Genomic DNA, 27,125 nt, shown 5'->3' on the forward strand with positions numbered 1-27,125 from the left:
AACAGGTTGTAGGATTTTAAGCAATGGTGAATTCGGCTAGCGTGGAAGGAATCTTGTTTGGGTGTCGTAATGTTTAGGCATGTTTTCGGTGTAGTCGAAACGAAAGGTCATTGAGTACACGGTGCATTGTGATTGGCAACAATGACGGCAGTTATTTGTTGATAATTGTATTTACAGGGAATATGTTGCGGGGTTAGAATCTTTCACTTAATGAGTTTTGTTAACTTCTTGATAACTATGAATGCCATGTGAAAAATACCAGCATGAGAATGGTAGATGTGACTTTAAACAGAGGTATTGTAGTAAATGAAAACATGAAGAACATCAGGACAAAGTTTTTGTGATGCTGGCCTAGTGAAATAGAATGGAGTTGTTTTTGGCATAATCCGCAGTGGAGGGATTGAGAAAGTACACTACTACAGAGTTGGAGCATCATGGCTAGGATGACACAACATCAATTCTGTTTGTGAAGTGGAGCTGTAGTGGCACGCCATGTTGGTGCCGGTGCGTGCTGGATTCTAGCGCGTTGTTAAAAGCTGTGGTGGATGGAGTGGAAGTTATCTGTAATCGAGATGTAATTATTAAATTGGTGTTTAATGAAAAGATATAGGTAAGTAAAGAAATGTTAGTGTTACATACCCGATGTTTAAAAATAAATATCTCATGATGTTCCGTATTGAACTGTATCACAATTAAATTGAAATAACAAATAACGTAATTCAACCTATTCAATACAAATAAATAAGAAATGTAGTGTTACATTTCTATTTAATTATAAGCAGAAGTGGTACCGGTTTCGATTCCAATCTGGGTCATCAGCCGAATAAAACGAAAAAACAATGCATAGGTAAGAAAGTCTTTCACAAAAACAGTTGAAGAGGCAAAATTGGTACCAATCATTTAATAAATATGAAGTCCCCTCAATTACGACCTGAATTCTTATCTTCAAGAAGTAGCGCACTGTGCACATACGTTTTTCATTTGTTTCCGGTATTGCGCTATTTACCATTTTTCTCTTCACAATTGTTTTTTATGTCAACTGTTCTAAAGAATCTACAAGATCCTAGTTACATACTTCAATTATATTAAATTGTATTATATATATTGTACCCGTAAAAAGTGTTCATATCTTTAAGGCGCTTGATATTAAATTAACGAGCATGGATCTTATCCTAGGGAGTGGCTTTATCATTGGAGTTGGTACAGAGAGGGGTATAGTTATCAATTTTAGAGATTCTTTTGATAAATTGAGTTTATTGATCATCAAAAGCAAGTTCATATCACCTTCGTACAGCAGCATGGAAGTGTCGTGGCTGGTTGGTACCTCCGAGTCCTGGGATGGCGCTGGACATCACCTTTGCAGGGACCACACCTGCTCGGATGAGGAGTTCTGGAATGTCTCGAGGTTCTGGAATGTTAGTGATGGGTCGCGTGATGCAAAGCTCCCGATGCATTCTGAGCAAGCGATGCAGTACGTGCCACATGATGCTATCTCGATGCCGTATAGTGACGTCAGGCACATGAGCACTTTGTCTCGAGGCAGTGCTGGGAAACGTATCGAGAGCTCTCGATGCATTTCGAGCAACTGATGCAGTCCATAACTCGTACTGGTAATCCTATTTCGAAGTCTGAATTGGGACATCATGCGCATGTTATCCCTCGACAATACTACGCCTGCTGATCAACTAATGACGTCTCCTAAAATCTTAATAAGTAGTTAGTGGGACGTAAAGCAAATAACATCATTATAGCAACTAATGACGATACGCCCACTTCTTTTTAATCTACTCGCAGTCAACTTCGTACTTGTACTTCCTGCATTTTACTTATGCACTGTCCGCTTCCACGGCGAGATGGTTAGCGTGCTGGCGTTTGGTCCAAAGGCTTCCGGGTTCAATTCTCGGCTAGGTAAGACATTTTATTCTTCATTGATTAGTTCCTATGATTCGGGGACTGTATATGTGAAATAGTAATGAAGAGTGTGACATATTTTTAACATTTTATTGAAACCATTTCTTTTACGAAGCATCGAGTTGTGTAATAATTTGAACAGAATGGAAAATATACCGGTAGACTATCTATACTTTTATATAAGTATGGTAACAAATTGATCATTTCCATGAAAAGGATCATTCAAGACCAGCTACAATATTATGCGACCTGAAGGCACATACACAGGATGAAGCCGAACTCCGTCGACAAACTTTCGGAAATTGTTGAGGGAAACCTTTTCTGTATATTGGTAGAAGGTACCCGTGGTCTCCGGTGGCTCGTTATAGAGTAGAACCGGTAATTAAATTATTTATTGAATAATTTATTCAGTTTTATTACCTCAAACAACCTTATTTCTGTGGAAATAACTTCACAACAGAGAAAAAGCCTGCAATATTCAATAACCAAAATGTACAACACAAAACCCAGAGTAGCAAAGCCTGTAATATGTAATAACCAAAACGTACAACACAAAACACAGTAATGCGATAACCCTCTGTAGAAACACGTACACTTTTATCACAGTGTGTTCAATATTTTCTGTCAGTGTACTGTTTTAAAGGTAACAATTCCATGTCGTTGGCTTCCAGCATGTTAAAGAACTCCTGCGGGACACAATTCCCACACCCCGGCGTCTGTCAAGAACTAGCATTTACGATGGACGTAAAACAAATAACATTATTATGAGTACTATCTTCAGTGCAATACATTTACAAAGCTAACTGATCTGATGACATGGCCACGAGATAATCAAATTTGTTTACATTATGATTGGTGTATACTGCATCTGTTCAAGTGGAAGAGATTTTATTATATATTGGTTATTTTGTATGTTCAGTAACGTTACAATTACTTCTATTAGAGATTTAGTTGTTTCTGCATGAACAGGCATGTGTTTGGTAGCCGAAACTCCGAATGCAAAACAAAAACAAACAAAAATATTTGAAGAGAAGATTAGAACCACCACAAAACGTAGCGGAGGATAATACCCACCGATGCTATTGAGCCAACTGAGCCATACTAACAGCTCGAGTTCAATGTTTGCTAATCATTTCTGTTTTTACCATATTCGTCCTGGCTGAGGTCCAATTGGAGCGTGCCTCGAGATGCATCGAGATAATGACGTAAGGCTCGAGTATCTCAAACGAGAGTTATGCCCATGCCTACGTAGACCTCGAAGATGCATCGAGAGTAGTGACGTCAGTCTCGAGTATCTCGAACGAGAGTTTTGCCCACCACTATGGAATGTCTCGAAGATTGGCACACGTTCCTGGGTTCGATTTGAGACGTAATTCACACCTGAGTTTTCTGCACGGCACTCCACACATTCATGGCACTGTCTGAACAGATATGACCTTTTAATTATGGTTACTGCACTCTAGATATTAAATCAAAACGTTCTGGAATAATCACTCGAAGAACAAGATGATTTTGACTTTGTAACGGTAGAAATGCAAGTTCATAACGCAAGTTTACTGTAAATTGGAATGTTCTAGAGGATTACAGTCACCGCAGTTCTTAATGCATAGTTTCTGAAGATTTAAAACACATTGGCAATGAACTGAATAAATAGCACTCGGAAACTGTCTTGTTTCGTCAATAGCCATTAAAGAAAATGATATTTGAAAGAAAAAGTCTGACTTCATAAATTATGGATTCACTCGAACTATTGGAAAGTTCGAGGCTTTCTGGGAACGCGACATGCATATTCTGAATTGTCACAGTCTTTAACGAGGATAAGAATCAAAACACAAGTCCCAGTGCAGCACTTGGAAAGTATTGCATATTTTGCAATTAAACGTAATGTTGAACGTCCCCTAAGTTTCACAGCTTTACAAGACGTAAATTTAATGAGGCACTTGGGAAAACAAGTCATATCATTCACGCTCGGAAAATTTCAATGTTCCAGAAATTGATTCACAAAATACAAGTTCGAATAAGTTCAAAACGTAAGTTCCCTGTGGTACACAACACTCGTGAAAATTCAAAGTCCTTTCAATCGTCGTCGAATAACTAAGTCCCTATGTGGCACTTCAAAAAAATAACGAAGTTCCAATGTGTAGAAATAACAAAGTTCCGATGTGTCAAAATATTAAAGTCCCAACAAGACACTCGAAGAAAATAAAGTTCCGATGTGTCAAAATATTAAAGTCCCAACACGACACTCGAAGAAAATAAAGTTCCGACGACGATGTTGAAGTATGTCACCTTAAGAAAATAATAAAGTCTTACCGCGACACTTGGCAAAAATAAATAAGTTCCAATGAGACGCTTCAGAAAAATAACGAAGTTCCTATATGGCACTTTAAGAAAATATCAAAGTCCAATCACAACACGCAGAAAATAACAAAGTCCCAATCAGGCACTTCAAGAATATGATAAAGTCCCGACACAACACTTAGAGAAAATATCGAAGTTCCAATACTTGGATTTCGAAGACTGTCAACTAGAAGTTCGACACACACAATACTCCTCCTGTCACCCGTGTCACAGAGACAGCGGAGTGACAGATACTGAATTCGTAGGTCGGGTGGTCCTCCTTTTATACCCATCCGCGTGGAAGTGTCTAGAACCCGGGTATTATCTACCCTTATAACTCCTATAATACTCGGTGGATTTTCTTGAAATCTTGACAGATTACGTCCATTGTAATGGTTTTTAAGATGGCAGTGTCGAAATAGCGATAAAGTAGCGCAAAATGTACTTTTGAGGGTAAGCTGGAACATTACCATATATGGTTGCATATAGCTGGCTTACGGAGGCCACGTCACTCGCTGGGTACGTCACTGCGATCGGCGGGCTGCCTACCTTCCACCTCGCGCGAAGTTCAACAAACATACTTCGGACTTCTCTCGTAGCGGCGTTCCCGGTACAATATATATATATATACATTTTCGCAACCGAAACAATTACAGACTGGATCATCAAGCTATTCAACGAGTTCCGTCAGCATTTGAAAGCACAGTGCCGGACATTGAGTATGTTGCGCTGATCTTCAGGAGCTAGCAATTTGCTTCAATCAAGCAACTCGTCTACACAATCTTGGGACTTCATATTTATTAAATTGTGTTGTGACTTCATGCCTGATAATATATAGTTGCTGGTTCACTTAACTGTTCACCTCTTCTCGTAAACATTTAAAGACAGTGCCGAACTTTACGTGGTTTGTGCTACTATTCAGAAGATTGCGCCTTACTTCATATAAGTGACTGATCTGCTTCTTCTAGACTTTACGTTTCAAAATCGCACAGTGCCAATCCCCACTATCTTATTTTGCCTCTTCAACTGTTTCTGTGAAAGACTCATTCTTTAATTTCTTATTTACCTATGCATTGTTTTTTTCGTTTTATTTGGCTGATGATGACCCAGATTGGGGTCAAAACCGGTACCACCTCTGCTTCTAATTAAATAGAAATGTAACACTACATTTCTTATTTATTTGTATTGAATAGGTTGAACTATGTTATTTCAATTTAACTGACATACCCAATGTGCCGCTGAGAAGCTACTTGTCCGTGAGTGTTGACTGACTATGAAGGAACCTCAGCCGGTATTCCGCGCATGTGTTTGTGCGTTTGACAGAGGAGGGGAGGGGTATTTGGGAGAGAGGAGCATGGGCAAAGTTCATGTGCAGAGGACAGTTGACGGTAAGGTGGGAGGTAGAGTGGAGGGGCGAGCTTGTAATGTGTTGGGAGTGTTGGTTGATATGGCATTGAGATTGAAAAAAGAGGGGGGGGGGTGTATGGTCTCGAAAATTACGTGGATAGTGTTGATGTCTTTTTTCTATTGCACTTGAGATGTTATTTATTTGTGTTGGGTGTTGTGTTTTTCAAGGTCTTTTGTTTTTTACTTCTCGTATTGTATCCATGGGGTCGTAATGGAGAGGGAAGTGCTTGGGAGAGAGGAGTTATGGGCTTGCTGTCTTTGCGTAAGGAGGAATTGGTAGGAATGGGGGAGGTAGGAGAGATGGTGGTGTCTATCAACATGTTGGGAGAGTTAGTTGATGTGGTATTAAAGATTTTAGAAAAGTTGTTGCCTTGAAAATTCACTTTTTGAAGTAAAGTAGGAATTTGATCATAAAGGGGGCTTTTTATATCTATTAGATCGTTGAGGTTTTTGTCTTTATTGAAGTGTCTGCCTAGAAAGATGTATAGGTTCTCAAATTCAGTCATTAGTCTGCCTTTCTCAACTCTTTTTAGGATTTTTAAATCTTGTTCTATTGTGGTGAAGTGGTGGCCAGTGTCCCTCATGTGGGTACTCTTTGCGGAAAATTTATTATGTTTCTGGGCATTGTAGTGTTCTAAATATAGAGTTTGGAAACTTCGGCCAGTTTGTCTGATGTACGAACAATTACACTGCGAACAACTGAGTCTGTAAATACCTGAGCCTGCGTAGCAGTTATTTCTTCGGTTGACAGAGTTTTTGTTAAAAAATATGTTTTGTTACATAAAGAAGGAATTCCCATAAGACCAGTAATGAAATTCCGTAATAGTCCTACTTATAAAACATCGCAATAAGTACATAGATTCCTAACCAAACATTATGTTTTTCACAACAAGACACCAATAAAAAATTCTGTAGATTTTTGCAAAGTACTCAAAAACTTTAAATTAACACCACATCAAGTAACATGTTCCTTTGATATCAAGGACATGTATACAAATATTCCAGTGGACGAAACAATAAAAATTATCAGGAAGAATCTAATAGAACATAAACAACTCAGCCTACCAGAAGTAGAAGATTTCATTAATATACTCAAATTCATTATGAAACACAATTACTTAACTTTCAATAAAAAGATATATAGACAGGAAGGCCTCCCAATGGGTGCTCCCACTTTGGGCATTTTAGCCAATATTTATCTTGATTACCTCGAACATACCAAAATAATAGGACAAATAGAAGGTCTCAATTTATGGATACGCTTTGTAGACGACACTTTTGCCGTAATAGACCGAAGAGTGAACAACAGTGACGATATCCTCAATAAATTAAATACACTTGATTCTAGAATAAAGTTTACAGTAGAAAAAGAAATAGAATGTTCCATAAATTTTTTAGACATAAATATAACACGGAAAAAGGAAGAGTTTGTCTTCAAGATACACAGAAAACCCACTTTTACTCCCATTACAATAAAGAACTACTCATTGCACCCGGAATCGCAAAAAAGGTCAGCTTACTACAGTTACATATATAGAGCGTTTAATATACCCCTTACACACACAGAACGAGAAAAAGAACTGCTCTTTATTTGCAAACAAGCCCAATACAACGGTTTTGAACTAAAAATAATAAACAAAATAATCGGTAAATTCAAACAGAAATTACAAACTAATCTAACACCCGTAATAAAAAAGAAAGACAAATACGCCAAGTTCACGTTCAATAACCCCAACTTATATACAGTAACCAATTTGTTTAGAAAATATAACTATAAGATCGCGTATTCAACCAGCAATAATACAAAGCAAAAATCCTTTAATTACAATAGCGTTAATTCCCTAGGAAAAAACAAACATTCTGAATCAGGAGTTTACAAATTGAAGTGTCATCAATGTGAAAAAAGTTATGTCAGACAAACAGGGCGCAGTTTTACTGTAAGATACCTAGAACATGTCAATGTTGAAAGACATTTTAAAAAATCCGCGACGGGCCAACACATGAGTTCAACCGGACATCAGTTCATAACCATAGAGCAAGATTTAACTATATTGCATAAAATAAACAAAGGAGCTCTTCTAAATACATTAGAAAATCTATATATTTATTTAGAACAAAAAAGCAATCAGGACAATAACCTGAATGAAATAATTGACAATAGAAACCCTATATTTGAAGGGATATTATCAAGTCTTGAAACTTTAGGCAAAAGAAACAATACAGACAGTAAAAGGATAAATAAGACCGAGCCTCCGCTCTGCCATTTTGTACATCCCCTCTCCCCACCCCTTCTAAAGCCGAAGCCATTACAGTAAGCGCCACGCCTCCTCCCCTCTCTGCAGCCTTGCCTCCTCGAAAGTAGGAGCAAACAACGGAACACACACACCATTACTATACTAGACGTAAAGCAGCATCAAACGTTCCCCCTCCAGGGTCACAGTAGAATTGGAGTCTAACAACAGCATGGTAAAGAACCATTTTATACATTAAGTTATTATGTAAAGACACATGTTTTCATTACAAAAACAAATTCCTATTTCCTTATTTCATTTCATTTCAGAAATTGAGACGAAGCTCCCTTCCCAAAAATTGACCAGCAATCAGCTTCAAAGTTCCGCATTAGACTTAATTCAGGGCACTTTAAGCAAGCTCATAATAAATAACAGCTTACCTGGAAGGAGTGAAATACATTCAACAACAATTTGAACAGTGTCATGAAGTCAATAATTTTTAAAACCTTTTAACCGGAAGACAAACAGACATTTTTAATGCAACAAAGTGAAACTTTTAACAACTATTCCAATGAATAGATATAGTTTTTAAGCTGACCAACTATGTAATCATCCAGTCTCATTTCATTAACCCATTAACCCCCACATTGTTTTAACATAATTTTAAATTTATTTTGTATTCTAATAGTCTTTAAGAGAATCAATGTACTTGCAAATAATATGTTCAAAAACTTAGCGATTCACCTAAGCTTAACAACAGCTGAAGATGTTCCCAAGTGAGAACAAAACATGTACTGTTTACAAATAAAAATTTGCTAAAAGGCAAATAAAAAGTATCAAAAAGGTGGATGATTTTCAATTATTGTAACTCTCTCTGATTAGATTTTGATACAGAAAATGAAGCTGATTACTTGCAAACAATAAGTGGTATGTTCCGAGCTGTCAGCGGAGAGATGCCATGGAATGACATTAGTAGACAAATAAGTTTGAGTGCGTCTTTAAAAGTAGGAAAGATCACAATATGAAGATAAAATTGGAATTCAAGAGTACAAATTGGGGCAAATATTCATTCATAGGAAGGGGAGTTAGGGATTGGAATAACTTACCAAGGGAGATGTACAATAAATTTCCAATTTCTTTGAAATAATTTAAGAAAAGGCTAGGAAAACAACAGATAGGGAATCTGCCACCTGGGCAGCTGCCCTAAATGCAGATCAGTATTGATTGATTGATAGAAATTCAAATTTGTTCTCCATTCATGTGATGTTGATGTCTAAAAAGTTAATAGAGCTGTTGTTCTCATCTTCCTTTGTGAATTTCATATTATTGTCCAAATTGCTTAAAAATTTGAGGATGTTGTCGCTGCTATAGCATTGTTTGTGGATGATGATTTAAGTGTCGTCAACATAACGGAGCCAAAGATGAAAATGTTATTTATTATTTTATTTTCTAAATTGTGCATGTAGATGTTCGCTAGAATTCCAGAAATAAGGTCTCCCATAGCTAAGCCTTTCTGGTGGTATATCTTGTTGTTGAATGTGAAGTAATTATTGTTCAATACAAAAGTTGGTATTTTAATAAACTCTTCGATTTCAAATTTGCTTAGTCCACTGTGTTTGGAGAGGTTGTATTCAATGATGATGATGGTTTCAGTGAGTGGGATGTACGGATACATGTTAGTGATGTCAAAGGAACATAGAATGTGGTTTGGTAGCAGTGTAAATTTATTTAAGGTTTCCATAGGTCATTTGAGTCCTTAATGGGGTTTATGTTGTTGAATTTGTAACGTTTTTTGAGGAAGTAGTGCAGAACTCTTGATGTTTTGTATGTTGGACTGCCTCTACTGTTAAAAATTGGTCAGATGGGGATGTCTTTTTTGTGGGTTTTGGGTAAGCCTTTGGTTGTGAGTAACGTTGGATTCATATTGATTAGTTTAAAGATTTCATGGTCATTTAGGAGGAAAGTTGAATTTTTGAGAAGGGTTTTCAAACTGCGTTGTACTTTTAATATAGGATCTTTGTTGACGATGGTGTAGGCAGTGTCGGAAAAGAATTCTACAGTTTTTCTGATGTAGTCTTGTTTGTTCGTGAGTACAGTTGTATTACCTTTGTCGGCTTTTGTCACACAGCCCATGCTCCTCCCTCGCAAATGCTCCTCCCCAACCTTCCGCCAAATGCACAAACTCATGCGCGGAATACCGGCTGAGCTTCCTTCAAAGTCAGTCAACACTCACGAACAAGTAACTTCTCAGCAGCACATTGGGTATGTAACACTAACATTTACTCTTCTTTACTTACCTAGATCTTTTCTTACCGAGCTCGATAGCTGCAGTCGCTTAAGTACGGCCAGTATCCAGTATTCGGGAGATAGTACCAGCCATGATAGTAGTAGCAGCAGCCCTGAAAATGGTTTTCCGTGGTTTCCCATTTTCACACCAGGCAAATGCTGGGGCTATACCTTAATTAAGGCCACGGCCGCTTCCTTCCCACTCCTAGCCCTTTCCTGTCCCATCGTCGCCGTAAGACCTATCTGTGTCGGTGCGACGTAAAACAACTAGCAGGAAAAAAAAAAAAAAAAAAAAGATCTTTTCTTTAAACACCAATTTAATAATAACATCTCGATTACAGATAACTTCCACTCCATCCACCACATCTTTTAACAACGCGCTAGAATCCAGCACGCACCGGCACCAACATGGCGTGCCACTACAGCTCCACTTCACAAAGAGAAATGAAGATGTCTTGTCCTAGCAATGACGCTCTGACTCTGTAGTAGTGTACTTTCTCATTTAATCCCTCCACTGCGGATTATGTCAAAAACAACTCCATTCTATTTCACTAGGCCAGCATCACAAAAAAAAAAACTTCGTCTTGATGTTCTTCATGTTTTCATTTATGACAATACCTCTGTTTAAAGTCTCATCTACCATTCTCACGCTGGTATTTTTCACACAGCACTCATAGTATCAAGAAGTTAACAAAACTCATTAAGTGAAAGATTCTAACCCCGCAACATGTTCCCTGCAAATACAATTATCAACAAATAACTGCCGTTGTTGTTGCCAATCACAATGCGCCATGTAAGCAATGACCTTTCATTTCGACTACACCAAAAATATGCCTAAACATTACGACACCCAAACAAGTTTCCTTCCACGCTAGCCAAATTCACCGTTGCTTATGCATCCATATTCACGAACCCGGGACTTCAACCATATAGCTTCCAGTATGACTATCACCTAATAGAACCTCATCTGGCAATCTTAAAAAACGTTGGAATATTTTTCCTAGCATTCCAATAGTTATGAACTCAGGTCAAACCACACTGCATATTACTGTGTAGTTGCCTTGTCAATACTGAAATCATCAACCAACGGCAGAAATAATGTGATGCACATTGGTGCCAGACATTTCGTATCCCTTCTCCCCAAACTGCTCCCTTGTAAATATGTATTATAAGCTTGTAATTTCCCAGCTGTTCAATAGAATAATGTCAATATCACTGTCTAGTTGCTCTGTCAAACTGTGATTGTCAACGAACGGCATTAATTATTGTTATGAACATTGGTGCCAGACACTTATACCCTATCTGCCCAAAATGCTTCCATGTAAATATATATATACTAGCAAGATACCCGTGCTTCGCTACGGTATTATACTGAAATTCATATTATAATTGAATGCTTAACGTTTTATATATAATCCGCCGAAATTCGCAATCTGACTGGTTTTCTGAGAGAATCCACCAAAATTCGCGATCTGATTCATTTTCTGAGAAATTAGGACAATGTTCCTCCCGTTTTTCAATCTTCCTTTCCAGCAATCGATTTCATACTTCCCGGGGTAGGTCCAGGTAATCCACCCGGTCAGTTGGGTCCCTAAATCTTTGCCATCTCTTCCTATAAGCATTTTTAATATGGATCAAAACCTTGAGGAGATCCAGCGTGGTGTCATCTTGGATGCCTTGGCGATACTGAACCCGCGGCCGGCCTGCATTCGTAGTCATTAGCCGTCCAGGACCCGTTTCCAGCGCCGTCTGAACAGTATGACGACGGTCCAGAACATTATTATTATTATTATTATTATTATTATACATGTTCTGGACCCCACAGCATGATGAAAGACTGCTACTTGGCGGTAAATTACATCTGCTGCCATTGTCATTGCTGAAAATGTGACCAGCACCACTGTCGTACGTAGACAACTGCGCAGGATTTCTAGAGATACGATAGACCTAATTATAGAGGTGAACAACTGCACGGTCAATCTCATTCCTACACTTCATTTCAAATGTGTTTAAATTTTTATTTATATGCCAGGAGAATCTACTGTAATCTAAGAACGTTCTCCAAAGGAAAAGATGCTTCTTGAAAACGAACCCAGGAAAGATTAAAAATGATCGCTTTAGGATCAAAATTAGTACATTGAAAATCCACAGCCTGTTTCCAGTCATTCGACCGGGTCAGGAATGGAATGAATAAAGCCGCCATCTAGCAGCGAGGATAGGAATTATGCTGGCTGCCGAAGCCTGTCGCACTCCTCTGGGGCAATGATTAATGAATGACAAATGAAATGAACTTATATTGGAGAGTGTTGCTGGAATTAATGATGACGGAGAAAACCGGACTACCCAGACAAAGTCCTGTCCCACCTCCTCTTAGTCCAGGACAAATCTCACATGGAGTGACCGGGATTTGAACCACGGAACCCAGCGGTGAAACGCCGGCGCGCTGCCACCTCAGCCACAGAGGCTCCTTATAAGTACAAAATGAACAGTAAAATCAATTGGTCTCACCTCCTTTTTCACCCCACCACCATTAAGTTGATTCCACCCCCCCCCCCCCCCCAAAAGAAGGCATGTTTCTTTAAGTTTAAAGGAGATTCCAAATACCAATGTTCACATCTGTTACCTTCAGTTTTGAGATATAAGTATCCCCATAAAAATAATTCATGTTTTTTCAGTTCCTTTCACACTCTCCCCCCCCCCAAGTGAATTTTTTGGAAAAAATGTTTCTTTCCTTATGGTAAAGGATCTTCTAAAAATCAATTATCATGACTCTAACATCTTTACCTTTTGAGATATGTGTCCTCATGAAAGGAATTCAACACCTTTTCACTCCCGCCCCCCAAGATGATTCCCCGCCTCCCAAACCGTGTTTTCATTTGTTTTTAAAAGAGATCTGAAAACAAGTTTTCATGTCTATAACAACTATAGTTTTTATTAGATGTAAGAAATTAATTAATTTTTAAATTCTTTTGCCTCGCTCCCCGCCCCCGCCCAACTTCATTGGATTTTCCAAGAATACGTGTTTCCTTACTTTCAAAGCAGATTCCAAATACCTAATTTCACTTCTGTAACATCAGTTTTTGAGATATCAGTATCCTAATTAAAAGAATTCAACCCCATTTTCAGTCACTTTCACCCCCCACCCAAGTGGTTTTTCCAAAAACTAAAAATACACATTTCTTTATTTATAATAGAGATAAAAATACCATTTTTCACTTCTGTAACATGTTAAGTTTTTTAGATATACTGTGTTCTCATTTTAAAATTCATCCCCTTTTTATTTCCTCTTAAGTGGAGTTTCCAAAAACAAATCACCTATGTTTCTTTACTTTAACAGGAGATTATAAATACCAGTTTTTATGTCTGTAACATTTTAGGTTTTAAGATATACTGCAGATATAATCTTTCTAAAAATTCACCCCAATTTGTAACTTCTGTTGAACCCCAATTAATTGGATTTTCCAAAAACAAAAATAAATGGTTTATTTTTGAAGGAGATCCCATATACCAGTTTTCAGGTCTGTATTATCTTCAGTTTCTGAGATGTAAGTATCCTCATTAAAGGCATTCAACCCCTTATTCACACTTTTTCACCCCTCCTATTGGGATTTACAGAAAACAAAAAAACATGTTCCTTTATTTTTAAAGGAGATTCTAAGTATCAATTTTTACATCTGCAATCTTTTAATGTTTTGAGATATAGATAGGCCTACACTATTTTAAAAATCCACCCCCTTTTACCCCCCTATTTGGATTTTCCAAAAACAAAAAAAATACATGTTTCTTTATTTTTAAAGGCGATCCCATATACCAATTTTCAGGTCTGTAATATCTTCAGTTTCTGAGATATATGTATCCTCATTAAAGGTGTTCAACCCATTTTTCACCCCTTTTCACGCCTGCTATTGGGATTTTCCAAAAACAAAAATATACGCGTTTCTTTATTTTTAAAGGAGATTCTAAACTGTGAACTTATAATATAAAGATGATGATAAAAGAGGAAATGAAAATAATGGTGACACAAAGACAGGAACCAGCTCAAACACATGGCGTAACAGAGACAAAGGTAAAAAGAAAAGAGCGCAGAGGCCAGCAAGAACGACCCAACGAGGCCGAAATAAATATAATAGGAGGAAGAGTGGAAGCGAGCAACAAGGCAACCTAGAACACCAGTAAATGATAAAAGTAAACTAGAGAACCAGGATAGGGAGTGGACAACAGCGGTGAGAGGCGGGAACAAACAACGGGAAAACGAGACAGTAAAAGAAGTGAACGGAAGAAAAATGGGAATGAGACAAGGGGAAAGTAAAATAAAGGCAGCAGAACGATATGCCTGGTTATACGTGGGAAAACTGGACAAAGATACGACGGAGGAAGCTATCATAGAATACTTGAAGGAAAACGGAGTAAAAGGGAAAATATACTGCAACCTGGTGAGTGACAAAATAGGAAGCAGAGCCTTCAAAATAGGCATTCCAATGCAAGACCTAGAAACAGTCTACGATGGAAAGTTCTGGCCAGAAAATGTAATATGTCAGCCCTTTCGGCAACCCTGGAAGTTCAGAGGCCCGGCAACCAGGGACTAATATAAGAACGTGGAATGTAGAAGGCCTGAGGGGAGTCTTGAGCCTGCTTCCGAGAAATATGAAGTCATCTCGCTGTTCACTATGGTACCAATCAAGGATACTCTTGAACATATTCAACATCTCTTTGCAGAGGAGACAATAGTTTTATTTGAACATGTACTTACGATGACATTTTTCCAATGGAAACATGAATTTTATGAACAGACAGACGGTGTTGCCATGGGAAGCCCACTTAAATATTTTGCGACTTCATAAGTAAGTTAAGCAATTTACTGAAACCTTACGTAGGGACTAAGGACTCACACATCAGAGACTCGGCCCATTTCATAAACAGATTGTGACACTTACAAGTCCAACCGGGGGATATACTTGTTAGTTTTGACGTCGTCTCGCTGTTCACTATGGTACCAATCAAGGATACTCTTGAACATATTCAACATCTCTTTGCAGAGAAGACAATAGTTTTATTTGAACATGTACTTACGATGACATTTTTCCAATGGAAACATGAATTTTATGAACAGACAGACGGTGCTGCCATAGAAAGCCCACTTAGCCCTGTTATTGCTAATTTTTATATGGAGTTCTTTGAAGAGGAAGCCCTGCAGACTGCTGTAAATAAACCCAGCTGTTGGTTCCGCTTTGTTGATGACACTTTTGTAATATGGGGACATGGAGAGGAGGCACTTGACGGTTTTCTTACACATCTGAACAGTATTCATCCTCGTATACAATTCACTGTGGAGAAGGAAAAGGATGGAGAATTAGCTTTCCTGGACGTGCTGGTGAAGAGGAAGAATGATGGATCCCTAGGGCATCAAGTATACCGAAAACCAACACACACAGACCGATATTTAAACAAAAATTCGAATCACCATCCTGGGCAGAAGCGCGCCATGATGAAGACTTTGGTGGATCGCGCCCTTCGTGTCTGTGAACCAGAGTACATTGAGAAGGAACTACGGCATCTTGATCTAGCCTTACAAACCAATGGCTACACGGTACAAGAGGTCAGGAGAGCACTCCACCCCAGAAGACAGCCAGCGAATAGTAAGCAAGAAGAACCCAGGAAGAAAGGTGTCACTTATTTGCCGTATATACGGGACGTCACAGATCGTATTGGAAGGCTCCTTGAACGTCACGAAGTTAAAACCATTTTTCAGCCGACCCAACAGCTACGAAACATGTTACGTTCTGCCAAAGATCCACGTGACCCTTTAACATCTACTGGGGTCTATAGGATACAGTGCAGCTGTGGAGCTGTTTATATTGGCACGACTGGCAGAAGTGTCAATACTCGCCTGACAGAGCACAAAAGGAATTGTCGCTTGGGGCAATACGACAAATCAGCAGTAGCGGCGCATGCACTGCTTGACGGAAATCATGAGATCCGTTACGAGGATACTGACATACTGACCACAACATCCCACTTTCACGCCCGTCTCTACAGGAAAGCAATCGAAATACATAAACATCCCGATAACTTTAATAGAAAGGAGGAAGGACTGAAACTCAGCAAGGTCTGGTACACCCCTTTATATAACGTACGGCCGAAGTTTACTAAGATCAGGGACATTACAGTCAACCAACCAGAGGTTCCATTGCTCGGCACGACCCAATCGGAGGTCGTGCACTCCGAGATCCAATCAGACGACAGACTTCTCGGAGTGACCCAGTCAGAATCCATGCCCGGCGCAAACCAATCAGAGGTCGCGTGCTTAGATAGCCAACCAAACCTCAAGCTGCTTGGCGCGACCCAATCGGAGGTCGTGCTTTCAGATAGTCAATCAGATGTCGGTTTGCACAGCGCGAACCAATTGGAGGCCACACACTTACATATAAATACAGCTGCTTCCCAAACAACTTTTTCAGTCGCCAGCGGGATACAGGAGAGCGTATCTACACGACGCCACAGAAGATGACTACCGCAGCAGTAGTCGAAACGTCTGGGAGAAGCGAGAGGAGTGGACCACGGCATAACAGCCCGGAAGAATTTTATTATAAAATCCCTAAATGTTTAAAATTTCTAATGTATTGAACAGGTGACATAATAAACTATTTAGCATCCTACATATAGTATCTTCAATACGGATCAATAATGATATTTATCACTTGATACATTTTACAATTCAAACAGCATTTACTGTCTAACATCTTAACATTAAAGGAATGAAAATGTTTAACAGGGGTATCGAGTACCCATTGTACCAGACCTTTGTGAAAAACAACAGGTTAAGTTACTGGCTCAAAACTCAAAATGGTGAGGAGGTGGACACTCACACTCCTTGAAAATCGAAATGAAAATTTAAAACCCTATTTGGGCTTATAGCCCAAAGTTACAGAGGCTAATCCTATACTACTGAGGTAACTAGATGGAAAAAATATTTAAGTTACAGAGATTAAAAACGGTTACAAAATCATAGTCACCTCAAAATTAAGTTGATAGGGAAAGCGAGAGGGTATTTCACTCTCTATTCCCTGATTATGTTCAAGTTCCTTTGGTTTGTTTGAGATTTACATTAGAAGTTTTGAAATTTACATTTTTAGAAAATCGAAGTTACATTATTGCAGATTGGAGACCTTCCCCTCGAGCTAGCTTTCAAAGACTATCACTTAATTAAACCAGGACTGCCATTACCTTGAGCTGTTTGATGTCTCCACGATGAACAAAGACTGGAGCGAAGAATAAGACCACCTGGCTCGAAAAATGTGCCAGCGTATATACCCGAGAGGAAGGCTCCAGAAAACTATTGGCTAAAGCCCGACACACCCCTAATTTTCATTGGGTAGTTAAACAGATACAAGACAAGTCTTATTGGCTGAAAAATAAATATAAAAAATTCTCTATTGGTCAACATTTGAAATTGGCAGGCAGATATAGAATTGTTGTAAACTTTAACACACCAAAAACAAGGAATAATCAATTCAGTTTAGGAAACCTAGGAATACAAAATTACTTAATAATTTTAGTAGTCAATCTTCACACCATGCCAACATAAATTTATAGTAGAGACATCTGTAGGGAAATGTCCAAACTTCTAGTATTAGTTGTTGCGCGTATTAGTTGTAGATGGCATTCTTCAAGGCGCTTCATTTGAAGCAGTACAATTATTATTATTATTATTATTATTATTATTATTATTATTATTATTATTATTATTATTATTATTATTATTATGTTCAAATAAGATGCATGGTCTGATAGGAATTGAGCTGATATAACATTTAAACATAATTTCTGTCTTTCATTTTACTAAAATGCACTTTCAGGTTGGCAAACTACAGAGAGGTGTTCAAAATTACCTTTTCAATAACTCAAGATAGAAAGAACTCTGAAACTCATTAACTAACTACTTTTACCTTAATTGTTATAGAGTTCTATAAAATCAGAAGCAGGAAAGTTGTGGGGTTCCCATGCAAGATTCTGTACGGTAAGTTTGGCCATGCAAGTGCTGGCAGAGTTAAGGCCAAAAATGGTGAGTAAAAATCCAACTACTGCACTTTGAATGAGGATATTACGTACACTTATTGTTCATTTTCATGTATCAGGAAGCTGCAGTTTAAAAAACTGTGAAGAAAATGCTTTCATGGTAAGATCCTGGTGCGATAATAAACTGGGTTGATGTTCCGTGTTTACATGCATAACTTGTTTTTCACATCTATTCCTCTCTTCCTAAGCACACCTGGTTCTAACTGTGGTTTACATGCTTCTGCCTTACATACAGTAGTGGTCTACTGCAAGTGGTGTTGCCACCTGCTATGTGCCGTTGGTTTTCTTTTCTCCCAAAACCACACAATTTATTTTATACATTTTTCGCCTGTTTACAAGACAGTATTAAGTTTGAGGGAAATTACATTTTGAAGTGTGTTAGTTTCTATGCTAAAATTTCAACAATATGTGTACCTAATATCTTCATTCTAAGTGCAGTAGTTGGATTTTTACTCATCATTTATGGTCATATTTTCAATGTTTTCATTAACGTATTACAAGTGGAATGATGTGAGAAACTAATGCTCTTCTGAACTAATAACAGCTGAACTTTAGACGGCTGTGAACTTTGGCAGGTACCAGTATTGAAAGAATTTTATGTAATTCAAAAAATGGATTCAAAATTATTTAAAAGATGCAAAATCTTCAGCAAAATACAATTAAAAAGATAAATGATCAGTTCATTTCAAATTGTATTGTTTCTGTTTTGAGTTACCATTCTTTGTGTTGGAATGCTTTGTTTGTAACTATACATTCAATCTTTGCATTATGTGGTATTGATCTACATTCACAAATTTCCTGTTACAAATACATATAACAAAAATACCTTCCTTCTTTCTGTGAAAAATAAAAAAATCTTCCTTCATTTCTGTGCAAAAAATGACATCCTCAATATACTGTAACTCCTGAAAGCAGTAGTACAAGACAGCTGCTAAGAGTGGCAAGCAAAAGAGTGGTGGGTGGTTTCTTCCTGTGCCACTCTATGCATCAGAAAGTCTGTGGTTGTCAAATTAGCTAGCAAATGCACTCTGTTGGTTTGTTTTAATGTCTCATTTTTGTGCAACTGATGTGCCTCTTTATGGCATTTAACTTGTGTACTATGTTTGTTAATTTAATATAGTCTGATAGTGTGAAATTTTTATTAAATAATAAATGTTATCTAAAAGTATAGCAATAATCATTTAATTGTATCACAGTATATTCAAGAATTTAAAAAACTAAATGTGTATGCTAATACAGAAAAATGAATTTCTTTTAATACTGAAACCATTTTCTAAAATGTTTCTTACTTGTTATACAAGGACTGAGGAATGAATTTAGGGCCCATGAACATTCCTTGATAGGTGAATGTGAACTCACATAAGATAGAAATCACCAAAACCTTGAAACTATGAGTACTTACATCATCGTCTACATCCACACTCTCCATACTTAAAAATGGAAGGGTTCGGTTCTGAGAAAATCTGAAATAAAAATAGAATAATTTGGTCAACTGAAAAGCAATAACTGCTCACTACAGTGACACATGAAATTAAGAGAGAGAAAAAGAAAGAAAGAGAGGAAAAAGTAAATATTTTTTAGCGACACAAAAATTTACAAAATGAGAAATACAATATTGATTTTGCATTAATGACTTTAAGTATTTGCCTGCAGATCTCTGTGGGTGAACTAAACATCTCTACAATTATCTATGTCCAACCAGCACTGTGACTTCTTGACTTTTTATGCATCTCACTATGAAATCATCAAATAGTGAGACCAACCTTTTCAGTCTTCATATGCTTGTCCTACACTCCAGGATCTAGCTGATCTTCTACATATCCTAGTCGTAAGTTGACTTGCATAACTCCATCACCAAATAAATCCATTCTTAATACAGACTTTCTCTCTTCCATTTGTTCATAACAGCAATCATTTCACTACTCCCATGTACGTAGAGTTGGGAAGTCATTGAGTAAATGTAATCAAATTACTTGTAATAAAACTTTGAGTAATTTTAACTCTTAATTTACTTCTTGAAATAGAATTGTAATCTTTACATTCTAGTACAGTAAAACCTCGATTATCCGTCCCTCAGTTAACCATTCTGTGGATTATCTGTAGCCAAAAACAAAAAATCTTGATTTTTTAAAAGCAATGTACAGTTGCTCCAAAACTGAATGAGTGTACTCTTGATGTCACTAATAATAATAATAATAATAATAATAATAATAATAATAATAATAATAATGTTATTGCTTTTACGTACCACTAACCACTTTGACGGTTTTTGGAGACACCGAGGTGCCAAAATTTTGTCTCACAGGAGTTCTTTTACGTGCCAGTAAATGTACCGACATGAGACTGATGTATTTGAGCATCTTCAAATACCACCGGACTGAGCTAGGATTGAACCTGCCAAGTTGGGGTCACAAAGCCATCGCCAAGCGTCTAAACCACTCAGCCCGGCTCGTGACGTCAAGGTATCTTGATACAGTATTCTGTTTTGGAGCGATTGTACATTGACTCTCCGACTCCTGAGTCCACGATCATAACATACAGTAACTACTGTATGTACACACGCATAGACCAGCAATTGGCAATGAAGACATGACTTCATACATTTTTTACTACGTAATTTTATGTTGTGTAAAATTATTTAACTTTTAACTGTTATGAAAGAAAAGGGATGCTATTCAAATTCAACAGTCACAAACATTATTATCCATTCCATTGTTGACGAATAATGTACTGTAGTGTGCCCTCTCCCAGCCCACGGAGCGTGGAGTATGGTATGCTGGTCATTTCTATTTCAGAACGATACCTACAACTTATTTGGTAGCGTGTAACATCACCGAGTACCGTACGTAGATCTTTCATATCGTTCTCTATCAAGGTTAAATATTTTCACCACAGGCTACTGCATCGTAAATATTTCACAATGCACAGGAATCGGAAACCAGCTTAGCAGTCCGTCATAATCAACCTCCGCTATTAGTAGACAGGTAGACTACATTCTGTACTGTAGTGCAAAGTAAGGAAATGTGAGAGTGACTGATAAAGTTGAACATTTATTTTCCGTTCTAACAGCTGAGAAATGTTGAGATTAAAATCTGCAGTAAAAAGAAAATGTGTAGTTTTAACCATACAAAATAAAGTTAATATAATTGAACGGTTAAAGAAAGGTGAACTAGTCACAAATTTAGCATCCGAGTTCGGTGTGGGTGTGACAACAGTGCGGGACCTAATGAAGAATAAGGACAAAATGTTGCAGTTTGCGGTGAGTTCTGACAGTTCGCATGGACTTGCTAAAAGAAAAACAATGAAAGCATCATCTTTAAAGGAACTGAATACTGCGTTATTCACGTGGTTTCAGCAAAAGAGAGACGAAGGTGTACAGATTAGTGGTCCTATGATAACAAGGCAGGCACAAATTTTTCACAAAAAGATGGAGCTCTCAGGGTCCTCACCAGCGTCCAATGGTTGGCTACAGAGATTTAAGGACAGACATGGCATTTGAGAATTAAACATCGAAGGAGAAAAACTAAGTGGTCACAATTAAAAATAGGAAAGAATTTCCACCAATCAATACTTGTTTATTGCTTATATTAAGCTACAGGACCGGTTTCGACCCCATATACAAGGTCATCTTCAGCTGAACCATGAATACATATTTATATGATGAAGCTTTGATTAAATTGCACTGTCAAAGGAATGTCATATGATGATGTGCATTTAGTAACATACAAATGGGGCATGTCTTAACGTGAATTGGCATATATGTCAGTATGTACAATATTGCAACTAAGTGGTGACAGCAGTGCAGCAGAAAACATTAGATATGAGTTTAAGCGCACAACTGAGAGATACAATTTCGTTCCAAGTCAAGTATACAATGCCAATGAAATTGGACTTTATTGGAAGTGCTTACCCAGTAAAACTCTAGCAGCTGCTGAAGAGAAATCAGCTCCTGGTCACAAATCTAGTAAAGAGCGCGTTACCATCTTGTGCTGTGCGAACGCTGGTGGCGACCATAAATCAAAATTAGCTGCTGTTGGTAAAGCAAAAAATCTGCGTTGTTTCAACAGAACAGTGATTAAATATTTCCCAGTAAATTATTGTCATAACAAATCTACATGGATGACACGCAATATTTTCAGAAATTGGTTCCATAATAAGTTCGCTCCGTGGGTTTGAGATTTCTTAGCGTCCAAAGGCTTGCCATTAAAGGCCGTCCTTTTTCTTGATAATGCACCCTCTCACCCTGCTGATAAAGAGTTGAAATCAGAGGATGGAAACATTTTTGTTTCCTATTTGCCACCTAATGTAACTTCATTAATTCAGCCGATGGACCAAGGTGTCATCGCAACCTTTAAGGAGAATTATAAGTGGGAATTGCTAGGCCTCTTACTTTCCGAAGAAACATCGCTGGTTGAGTTCTGGAAAAAACTCAATCTTAAAGAAGCGCTTTATCTTGCCCAGAAAGCATGGGATCTAGTAACAGCTCAGAACATCACTTGATCGTGGAGAAAATTGTATGTTGATGTCGAAGAGCTTGCCTACGATTTTCATGGGTTCACTGATGAAGATAATAATGAGGGATTGACGATCAAAGATATCCTGAAGAGTATTGAAAATAACATTCATTTTGGAGAAGTGGATGAAAGTAACATTGAGGAGTGGCTTCATACTGACGATGTATTGCCTGGGCATCACATTTTACCTGATGGCGAAATAGTAAATAAAAGTGCAAATGGGAACTCGGCAGTCAGCTGTGAAGTGACAAGTGAAAGTGAGGGGGATGGGGAAGAATAGTGTGTCACAAACAATCACATACTGCTTCAGACCACACTGGAGTTGGCTGAAACATTAATGGAATTCTTGGAACAAGAGGACAATACGGATTTTTCAGACATTCTTGTAATTAGAAAGCTTAAAATGGACATAAAGAAGAAAATAAGTTGTAGGAGAGTGCAAAAAAAAAAAAAAAGTAATGGATTTTTTTTTAAAGCAGCTTAAATGACACTGGTAATGTCTGCTGGTAATTTGTGCTAATATTTAGTATGTATTGTTGTAGCTTTGACATCATTTTGGTTTTAAAGTGGGTTTAATGCACTGCATTTAAAGGTTATACGATATGTATTTTATGTATTTTAAAGTCCATTAAAATTAGTAGTATGGATTATCCGGGGTGTTTTTTTTTTACTAACCGTTCACCCCTTCCCGAGCATTAGAATGGATGATCAAGGTTTTACTGTAATCGATACACATCGCATGGAAGCAAAAATTGATGATGAAGATAACTTTTTCAGTTCTATTACAGCAAAGCCAATAACTTCCACCAGTCCTGGATGAAGTATTTTCTTATCTCTCCAGTACTTCCAAAGACATTAAACTTATCATACAATATCTGTTACAGAAGGGGATGTTCTTAAAACAAAACAAAAACACATACTCTTTCAAGTGCCCCTGTGGAGCATCTTTTCAGCAAACGCAAAGATGCAATGAGAATTTTAACAACCAAACGGCAGGCAGATTACTTGAAATGCTAGAAGTCATTAATTTTTTAAAAAATTTGGAAGTTCCAAGGTATCATGTTTAGTCTCATTGATGATAGTCTCTTATTTTCTCTCTGCTAAAAAAAAAAAGAAAGAAAAAAAAGACCATATAAAATGAAGTAACATATTTTTCTTTGCTAACTTCGGTAAAATTCCAGCCCCAAGCAAAAAGAATGTCAGTGATCTCCTTAAGAGAGCCGTTCTATTAAGTCCTTGTAATTTTACTGATTACTTGTTGAAAAATTAACTTGTAATTGGAAATGAGTAAAATATTTATCAGATAACTGTAATTTAGTTCAATTACTTTTTTCCTTATAGTCTTCCCATCATTGCATGTATGATACCACAATGATTATAAGATCATAAGATTATAATCAAATTACTGAGTATGCTTTGAATTTAAAATAAATTGTTATTTCCAGCAATGGAATGAAATACTTTCGACACGTTAAGCAGACCATTAATAATCGTGAAGCTGGAAGCCATAATGGGGAAAGACAAGCTCACGACTCTGATAAACAACATACTGACAACAAATTACATTCAAATTGATGATCAAGTTGCAACTTAGAAACTGATCATGGAGACCAACGGAGTACTCCAAGGAGACCCACTAAGCCCCTTGTTGTTTAATATTGTGACGTATGATGTGGTAAAGCTTACTCAGCAAGGAATATAGGATTTGAAAATATATTTATATGCAGACGACATGGTCAATGGATCAAGTTCCCTACATGATGTGCAAAAAGCTGTAGACAATCTATACAGGTAGGCAAAAGATAACAAGATGAAAATTAACACACAGAAAACTGTGAAAATTACATTTCGGAAAGGTGGCAGAGAGGCCACAAGTGACAGGATATACCTAGGATCTACAGTCCTCAAGACTGTCAATACATTTAAGTATCTAGGACTGACCATGCAAACTACAGCAACAACCTATAGAATTCACATAAAGTATAGGGCAACGGCGGCCACCAAAGCAATATATGATATTAAAACAATTACCAAGCTTTCACTAGAAACTGCTATGAAACTATTCGATGTGAAAATTGCACCAATTGCTACATGTGGACTGGATATTATATGGGATAAACTGGGTCTGGCTGAGCTGAAGACAATTGAAGCAGTCAAGTTGTGCTTCCTGAAAGCTACACTGGGAATATCAAAATACACTAAAATCAAGGCTTCCCTATGAGCTTGCAAAGGAGACCTTCTTCATCGAGGACCTCCGAATGAAACGAGGGCTTCCATCCACAGACGCTTGGGAAAAATTACTGCAGGACAGAGTGAAGAAGAGGGAAGAAATCTGGCCCGATTTCCACTCAACAGAGGCGATGATAACTAGAACATGGACAAAGACTAATCGAGACATGCAACATTTCGTTAACTCGATGGCGGTCCATGGGTATCACCATAAACTGTGCAACACTGAGTACTTCCATGACCCTGATGAAATCTGTGTTTGCAAGCTGTGCAGTGAGCATTGCAGTCGATATCATGTAATCACATGCAAAAACCGGGGATTATCCACTATGAACTACTGTAATAGCGAGAGGTGACAGTACATATGACAAACTTTGTTTATACCATACACAATTTGTGTGCTGTATCTTTATTAATTATGATGATTAATAAAGAGTTTATTATTATTATTATTATTATTATTATTATTATTATTATTATTATTATTATTATTATTATTATTATTATTATTAATTATTTCCAGCAATGATTATATCAATAATAATGTTACTGGTCTTACATCCCTATAACTACATCAACAGTTTTTGGAGACACAAAGGTGCTGGAAATTTTTCCCCACAGAAGTTCTTTAAGATGCCAGTAAATCTACAGACATGAGGCTGATGTATTTGAGCACCTTCAAATACCACCAGACTGAGCTGGGATCAAACCTGCCAAACTGAGCTCAGAAGGCGAGCGGTCTACCATGTCAACTACCCAGCCCGGCAATGATTATTACATCATTTGTGATGGTTAATGCCATAAAGAACATTACAGAATGTGTCCTAATTTAGGAAGGGACATATTTGAGAGATTACTTGAGGATAGGACAAAGCAAAGGAGGAGTAAAGCAGTAAGTGTGACAATGTGGAGCAATATTTGTAGGCCAAATAACTCTAAACTCAATTACATGAACACAAAAACTATCAAAAGTACAAGGTGTTAAAGCTGAACAACAATAAATAAGGAAATCCGTGACCTGTGTGAATCAGTTTGAAAACTTTAGGTGTTAACTCTACAAAGTAATAAATAACTTTGAAAACATAATAGCTGAGGTGGCTGCTTTGTACAGGAAAATTGCTATATAACAATAAGAAAAATCGGCTGCAAAAGAGGAAGTTAAAATTTCAAGACAGAAAATCAGAATTTTCAACATGTCTAAATGAACAACCTGGTATTTCACACATTGCCTTGGGCTAATAATTACTACCTACATTGACTCTTGAAGTAGATAATAATTATATCAACGTCGGTCACTGTCAACCTCAAAGGAAATGAGAAATCCCCACTTCATTACATGTTAAATTCTGCAGTCGCTTAAAAAAAGAACAGTTGCTTATATCAAAGAAATGCAAGGTCACTCCAAACTTGAATGATGTAGGGATCCAAGCTGCTACTGATCTGTATACCTAAATAAACACTTGGTATCCAGTAGAAAACGTCTTCTAAGTCAACCAGATACCTAAGGAACAAGGAACAGGGGACCAAGGGACCAAGAATATATGTGAGGTAAAATAATAGCCACTGATCATTGCAAACTTATTTATTTATTTATTTATTTATTTATTTATTTATTTATTTATTTATTTATTTATTTATTTATTTATTAACTATTTGTTTTATGTTGCACCAATACAGAAAGGTATTATGGTGATGATGGGAAATGAAAAGGGTTAGGACTGGGAAGGAAGCGACCATGGCCTTAACTAAGGTAGAGCCCAGCATTTCCCTGGTGTGAAAATGGGAAATCATAGAAAACCATCTTCAGGTCTGCCAACAGTGGGGTTTGAACTCACTATCGCCCAAATGCAAGTTGACGGCAACACAGCAACATGACCCAAAACCACACAGCCAGTCCCTCGGAGCACTGAATTAATTGAAAAGTTATAGAATGAAGACATAAATGTTATGCTACAGCCAAGATATCAAACAACACTTCTTAATGGCAACATCAATGTATCAAAAGAAAATTCCAACCATTCTCTCCTCAGGCTGTTATGAAATTACATACAAGTCAAAGTTAATGTAGGTAATTACTGCTTAAATAACTTCCTATTGCAAAATCCATGTAAATGTACTGTTGATTCATAGC

The 27,125-nt window shown here is 37.4% G+C and overlaps 1 protein-coding gene across 3 annotated transcripts in view; it reads right to left on the reverse strand.

Moving 5' to 3' along the window:
- The window catches only part of LOC136862909 (tetratricopeptide repeat protein 39B), a 545,055-nt gene that overhangs the window by 459,612 nt on the left and 58,318 nt on the right, over positions 1–27,125 (reverse strand). For all 3 annotated transcript variants that reach the window (XM_068226207.1, XM_068226205.1, XM_068226206.1), the window contains exon 3: positions 19,654–19,714. In XM_068226207.1, the coding sequence (XP_068082308.1) occupies positions 19,654–19,680 (27 nt within the window). In that variant the 5' untranslated portion in view covers positions 19,681–19,714. The remainder of the gene's footprint in view (positions 1–19,653; positions 19,715–27,125) is intronic.

Source organism: Anabrus simplex, chromosome 2 (genome assembly GCF_040414725.1).
Source record: "Anabrus simplex isolate iqAnaSimp1 chromosome 2, ASM4041472v1, whole genome shotgun sequence".
NCBI lineage: Eukaryota > Metazoa > Arthropoda > Insecta > Orthoptera > Tettigoniidae > Anabrus > Anabrus simplex.